This window comes from Triticum urartu, chromosome 4 (genome assembly GCF_003073215.2).
Source record: "Triticum urartu cultivar G1812 chromosome 4, Tu2.1, whole genome shotgun sequence".
NCBI lineage: Eukaryota > Viridiplantae > Streptophyta > Magnoliopsida > Poales > Poaceae > Triticum > Triticum urartu.
Genome location: NC_053025.1, coordinates 59,602,785 through 59,609,883, shown reverse-complemented (window position 1 = coordinate 59,609,883; position 7,099 = coordinate 59,602,785). Strand labels below are relative to the sequence as shown.

At 38.3% G+C, this 7,099-nt stretch overlaps 1 protein-coding gene across 3 annotated transcripts; it reads right to left on the bottom strand.

Moving 5' to 3' along the window:
* Nucleotides 1–314: 314 nt before the first annotated feature.
* LOC125550652 (non-lysosomal glucosylceramidase-like) lies at nt 315–7,063 on the bottom strand. Of its 3 annotated transcripts, XM_048713693.1 has the most exons (14): nt 6,993–7,044; nt 6,759–6,842; nt 6,583–6,683; nt 6,421–6,474; nt 6,286–6,341; nt 6,155–6,193; nt 5,901–6,045; nt 4,026–4,207; nt 3,868–3,935; nt 3,176–3,248; nt 3,038–3,099; nt 2,030–2,954; nt 1,048–1,338; nt 315–860 (listed from the first exon to the last, which is right to left on the bottom strand). In XM_048713693.1, the coding sequence occupies exons 3-14, from the start codon at nt 6,658–6,660 to the stop codon at nt 587–589; spliced, it is 2,247 nt and encodes a 748-aa protein (XP_048569650.1). In that variant the 5' UTR covers nt 6,661–6,683; nt 6,759–6,842; nt 6,993–7,044; the 3' UTR covers nt 315–586. The 3 variants fall into 3 exon arrangements, with proteins under 3 accessions (XP_048569650.1, XP_048569651.1, XP_048569652.1); XM_048713694.1 differs by lacking the exons at nt 6,421–6,474; nt 6,583–6,683 and having other exon boundaries at nt 6,286–6,361; nt 6,759–6,859; nt 6,993–7,063; XM_048713695.1 differs by lacking the exons at nt 6,421–6,474; nt 6,583–6,683 and having other exon boundaries at nt 6,286–6,361; nt 6,993–7,063.
* Between the last annotated feature and the right edge of the window lie 36 nt (nt 7,064–7,099).

Genomic DNA, 7,099 nt, shown 5'->3' with positions numbered 1-7,099 from the left:
AGAGTAGGTGACATTATCAGTCAGAATCTTGAACATGTCAAGTGACAGGCATGTATTTATTTGATTAAATCACTGAGCACAACTACTTAAGTATAACTTCGCGCAAAAAAACCATTTTGAGTATAAAAGTACTGAGGGTTGTTCGGTAGTATACTGGATTATGATTATCTATTTACAGGACTAGGGTCTCGTTTTAACATTTTAGCACTTTGTACGAACCAAGCCGGCAAATGCTAATGTTATTCCCTTAAATGAGCTTAAATTATCTATAACTTTGATTGAAGACTATTAAGGAAAGTGAGCCTGCAAACTACTCGACAGGAAACCATTGTAAATATTTCTCAGCTCTTAAGAAATGATTCCCCCCTTTTGTTGTACTCAAGAAGCACAACCGTACAAGATCGCTCCGAAGAACAACGTGACATACTATTTTCTACTGGACTACATACATGGACCTCATCTTTTATTAGCATTAACTCCATACTAATGTGTGCTAACCAATAACATGTTTCCGCAATCAACAATCAAATTGAACAATGTTGCTCCAATAGTGCATTCAACATTCAGGCATGTCGCGGCCCATATATCATGAAGTAAACCTGTTCCGGACTATCTCATAGATAACCCGAGGGACGCTCTTGGACGATTCATCTTCAGGTAACTGCAGGAGCTTCGCTATTCGTGCATATGAGAACTGGTTCTTCGGAAAAGAATCTTGTGTTATGTCTGTCGGAGGCTCCTTGTGGAGCTTTGGATTTGAGAGTGCCCACTGTATCGCCCATATGGCGAGTGGGCGCATGTAGCACAAGGACCGGTACTCATCGTCATTGTTCCAAGATTCAGGAGTTTGGAATGCGTATCTGAAAACTCAATTTGTCAGCATTTTTGGACAATGGAATGGAAGCCAGAAGAATTTGGATAAAATAATGCATTATCAACTGCGCGATGATCTAGACTCGCAAAAATTATCATAAAACAGATTCATTTTATGTGCCTCAAGTCCGATATTAGCATGGGGGAAGCCCCGTAATTATGCAAAACACTCACCCAAGTCCTTCTGAAGACCAGGCAGCATGATAGACTCCTTCAGCTGTTTTGAAACCCTCCTCAACCATGCCTTCTTGAATCATAGATGCAGCAAGCGCGTATGTCACGCCTGGCCATATCTCCCTAGATTGCATTGTGGACATGTCCAATGTACCATCTGGCCACATCCCATTGATTGCTCCCCTGTTACCATCCTTGAACTTCATTACGTTGAAAGTATATATCTTTTCAAGTGCACTTTGTGATTTGTCCTTGTCAACAATTGAGGAGAGGCCGCAGGCTTTGGCATACCTGAAAGAAAGTCACATCGTTTGACGAGTTCATGAATAATATAATCGACTTAAAGTACATTAGTCAGTGACGTGTTAGACATGTGACAGAAACAACTTTTGAACAGAAATAGATTGTGATGCACATGTGTTTATGTATACACTGGAACTGGAGTACACCCTGGTACTATGATTGGTCACCAGTATTATGTCACTGCAAGTCTGCAAGCTTTCCTACTCATATATGCAGGACAACAAGAAATATGTATGAAATTTGGGGCATGAGAGATGGCAACATTTTCACCAGCATAATTCTTCAGGCTGCACATAAACAATGATAAAACTAGCATAATTCTTCAGGTTGCACATAAACAATGATAAAAACTGTATCATATTGTTTTGACCAAATTTTCAGCTATTCGCAAAGCAGGATGAATAAAGTATAAATATGTATTTTTCATAAATTTATTAGTTTTCCAAAATCAGGTAAAAGAAGCTAGTAGAAATCAGCATGGACATAATTCATGATAATACTAGAAGCTAAAAACATAGTGTTCAGTAAATGCTTGGACAAGGGAAGCCAGTAAAAATGTGTTATGTGGCTAACTTGTTTCTATTGCTCTCATTAGGCAATAAAATTGGTTAGATTGGTGAAGATTTGGAAACCAGAACAAAGATAGCAAACATTACAGTCAACAGATTAAGTGATATACCATTGTCCAGCCAACTGATCAGCGTGAATGGAGGTACTAGCTTTAGTGCCAGCATCATCATAATTGAAGTAAGAACCATTCCACAGCTTGTCATAAACAGATTTAGCCTTCTCATACTTGTTCCAGAAAAGCTTTTCAGAAGCTTTGTCACCAACTTCGTGTGCCAAGGCCGACGCAGCCTGAAGAGCAGCCACCCAAAGACCACCACAGTATGCGCTTACACCAGCCATGGACCAAACATCATAAGTTTGATCTGGGAAGTCCTCATTTTCAATCATTCCATCTTTATCTTTATCAAATTGTTCCATATATGCCATCGCCATATAAACAGATGGCCAAACAGCTCGGGCGAAGGATTTATCGCCTGTGGCCACAACATCTCTGTAAACTTGCAATACAAACTTTGGGTTCAAGTCCTTCCAACGGTCTGTGTTATGGAGTGTGTATGCGTTCACTTTGAACCAAGGGTCATATAGACCAAGATCGTGAGGAACAGCTCCAAGAACTTTTCTTGCCGCCAATTTTCCATCATGTAAGAGCTTGAGCTTTTCAGGGTCGTGCATCATGACAGCTGCAGCGAAGTCTCTCTGAACGCTGAGTTGAAGTTTTGGAAATAGCATGATAAGTGAAAAAGATGAATAGAAATGAACATCATATGTGTTCCACATATAGTATTCAATTCCCTCAAGGTAGAGAAATTGGCCAATGTTCTCTTCACCCTGAAGCAAAGTTGTTCCTATAGCAGAATTTGATGCAAGAGATGCATGAATTCTCTCAAGTACTGATGCCATTTGATGAAGAATGTCAGTGGCAGTATTAGTCTGTGGGTTCATCTCATTGTCATCATCTGTTTCTCCATTTGACATGTCAAGGGAGAACTTTTTCCCTCCAATTGCTGTTAAACTTTGAATTGGTGGTAATCCATCTGTGGAGATGCATCTATGTTAATACTTATGAAACGTAGCCTTTTTCAGTTAATAATTAAAGGAAACAAGTTCAGAAAAATGCCTGTCCATATAGTTCCTCCGGCATTAAGATAATAAAGTTCATTGAATAGTGTGACTGGATACCTGTTGAAGAAAATTTATGCTATGCATCAGTGTTTAGTACTCCCGGAATTGTTGGTTTATGAAATTTCGAACATACCATTCAGGAAACCTCTTGTCTTGCAAAATAGGATGCTGCCAATCCTCAATTTGCATCTCCCAGGAACTATGATCTAATAGTTGTCCAGAGTAAACGATAAAATTCAGTAACAAATATAAACAGGAAATCTAATTACCATAGTAATAAGGTAAAAATGCAGGTCTGCAGCTTCCTCTGCAACATTATCTAAGATGACATCAAGAACAAATTAATCTGTTCAATGACCAATTTCACAACACATTTTACATTATGAATTGGTGTGCAGCAAAACATGGAAGAAATGTTCCCACAACCAGTGCTTCAAATGCAAAAGCTTGGTGCATGGTAAACGTTATTTGTTGTGAATACTCATTACTCTGGTATGAGGAAGTATATTGATAGGGATCTCAACTAGCAGTTTGGGTGAGACTAGCAGATAACTAACGAGTTCTTTTTTCGAGCAACCGGCAGGAGCGCTGCCTCTTCATTAAGTAAAAAAGAGTTGACCAGTTAGCGAGGTAAACCAGCCAAAAACCAAAGAATTAGCCAGTTTTGGTCAGTTCACAATGCAAATAGGAAACATGGAGCCATTATGTTCTTTCTTTTCTTTCGAAATAATACATTTCCAAAGCTATGAGGTTCCTTTAATATGCAGTGCACACTCAAGAACAAAAATTATTCCATAGAATCTTCGGGGAGGAAATGGACCATACTAAGAATGGCATCACGGGCAAGGCTTGCAGCTGCATCAACATCTGTGCCATAGAATTTTGTATAACGCCTGCAAACCCAGGAGAGAAGTTAGTTTCAGTTTTTCTTTTTACTATTTTATCCTTTTCTGGCAAGTAATTTTCTTGGCTTCCATTCTAACCTATGGTAGGTTTTTCCACTGCAGAACTTTACTTCAGGGGAAGCCCATGCAAGTGAAAATGAAACATTCTGGGTTGCCTGAGGAGCAAGCTTAACTGAAGCTGCAATAGCTGCTCCTATTGATGTTCCTGGTTTGGAGGACGTTGATGAATTGACAGGATCAAGCAGATCAAAAGATCCATGCTGCCAAAATGGAAAGGAAATTGTGCCAGCTTGTTATTAGTATAAATTTATTTACTGAACTGTCCTATTGCCCTATACAGAATATTTAAATCCTTAAATATTAAACTGAAGAAAAATAAGGTTTATTCTGGTTTGTAAAACTTTTAATAAGAATATATTTAAGCATGAACTCAGAACACAAATTAGGTTTTCTATATTGGAAAACAGATATCTCTGCATCAGAACATCTTGATGTGAATGGTAGATAGCTTGTGGACTATACATGCCTAACCCACAATTCATAAGAAATAATTTCATCTAGGAGTTGCGAATAATATACAGCAAAGTGCATATAGAACCTCAGTACTGTCAGGTGAACCATTTTTGCATGTCAAAATTAAGTTCTGTTGCAAAAATGTCCAGTTCAGAGTTCCAAACTTAAGTGCCTTGCGAACATTAAGTAATGTGATATTCAGTTTTCCAAACTGAAATGGCTGATACAACATAAAATATCAAATTTCAATTTCTGTGCCAATGTCCTACTTTCTAGCAGATTGAATTATTCTAAAATGTTCAACGCATTGTGTTCATATATTACAGGAGAGCCCTATCGAGCGTAATGTAACAGAAGTGCGAAAAAATGAGGGATCTCAAGATGGGAACAAGACAAGAGATACACATACATACATAGAGGGCGGCCCACAGTAATAATACAGAACAGCAAATATTTAGTAACTAACTCTATCAGCTAAGCAAAGAGCACAAAGTGTCCCGGACATTGTAAGAAACTGTCCTTTTGGACCTCTAACTCTGATAGTACCGTGTGTCTCCAAAGTCTCTTGCAAAGAGGCACCTAATCAAATATCTTCCTATTGCTCAGAATACAAGTGCACTAGCACCAAAGAGTAACCAGTGCATTGAAAGATAATTTGATCACCCCAGCCTCCTGCATTGCCAGCTTTAGCCTAGAAATGAGATTTCTTATTTATTGAAACAAAACCTACACTCCTGACTGCCTTAAATAGCCTTTATTAAGGATTTGGACGTGACAGTGATTTCAACACTTCTTTCCTGATTTCCCTAATACTTTCCGGACATCTAGACTGGACGACTTCTCTGGATCGACAGGGACTTCTTCTGACATGGCACATACCAACTCGACTATGTGTCCAGTCCCAATAGTGATGTCACTACAACGCGTGCTGCGTGCCCACAAGAAGTGAGCCTAGCCCACTTGATTGGGGGAGTGGATGTACAACACCACAACATCAGTTCAAGTCCTCATGGATGCGAATTTGGGTTCCCATCTATACTGTTGGGACTCCGCCTACAGTTTTCTTTCAAAAACAAAATACATGTCCAACAATTAGACAGTCTAGAAATTAAGTGTGGAACACACAGCATAAATTTAGATGTTAAAATAACTAAAAACTTATACAAACTAGACACAGGAGAGCTGCCTGAGATAACATCCATTATCTTCCACCCATCACAGAAGAAGCCAAAGAAAGATTTAACATGCAAAGTACATACAGATGTGTGTAACTTCTTCAAAATCAACTCAAGGAGGTGCATTACAGATGATTGAAGAATGCACCAAGAATGTAAAGCTAATGCAGCGGCGGGTGTCATTTACTGCGTATGCAAAATATAACTACGACACAGTGAGTTTAAACTTTAAAGTTTCTGCTTCGAAAATAAGTTTCTAACAAACCTCTTTCACTGAGTTCCACATATCTTTTGCTGTGAATTCATCAGAGCTACCGGACATCATAAAGTAAGGGCATTCAGAGATATGAACACCCTCTTTCTCTTGTGCAGCTATGGCGAAAGTTACTGGTGGCAGTCCATCAGCTGTTCTGCTCTCAATTAAGAAAATTGTAAGTGTCTGAGTTTAAAGTTTACATGATCAATATCATTAGTGATAAGAGATCATGTATCATACGGAAATTTGAACTAGGAAGTTACCTGTGGTGTAACAGTACACCATGCACGCCATCCTTTTCTCTGTTGTCATTAGATTTATGAAATATGAATCAACTATTTATTCAATAAAAGGTGAAAAATAAGCCAAAAACAATCATTCATCAGTGTCTTACGTCATACTAGAATTAGAATGGTATCCTGTGAGTTCAGATTTTCCACCAACAGAGTTCTGCAGATATATAAACTTATCTGCAAGTTGAAAGGCCCAGAAGTAGAATAAAAATGCAGGGTATCAAATAAGAACTTACAGCCCATGTAAAAAGCAAAGTCACATCAGCAGCTGTGGTTCCTGAATTAGTTACCTGTTTTTTTAATTAGAAAATCAGATTAAGATGTACTGATGTATCATCATGTTAAAACCAACCATTTAATAAGTGCATTTATGGAAATCCAGGGAAGGAGCATATTACTGCGAAAGTGAATACTGCAACAGGATAACTGCTCTGTTGATAATTGTGTGGAATAATTGGAGAAATCTGACGGCACATTATCTTGAGATCCGGGTCAGGTTCTCCTAGTAACAATAGCACAAACTTACAAAAACAAAATAGCTACTCAGAAAAGAGTTATATGGTTCTTGCAATACCATCATAAACAGTCCAGGCCCTAGGGTAAAGTGCATGATAAGTAGATTTCTGCCCATTCAGATTCCAATCCCAGGATCCAATTCCTGAAACGTTAGTTCCTCTGCAATTAAAAAAGATCTAAGGATATTTTTCCGTGTAAATGATTTATACATCAAAATGCTACCCTATTAATCTATTATGTAGGCTAACTCGATGCATGAACTATAAACTAAGAAAAACACTGATATACTTACTTTGGCAAATCCGGTTTCCCAGGATGCAACACTGTCGAATATTTTGCACCGTCTTTGCGGGAAATGAAGGCCTAAAACAAAATGTATTTAAATATCATTCTAAATTG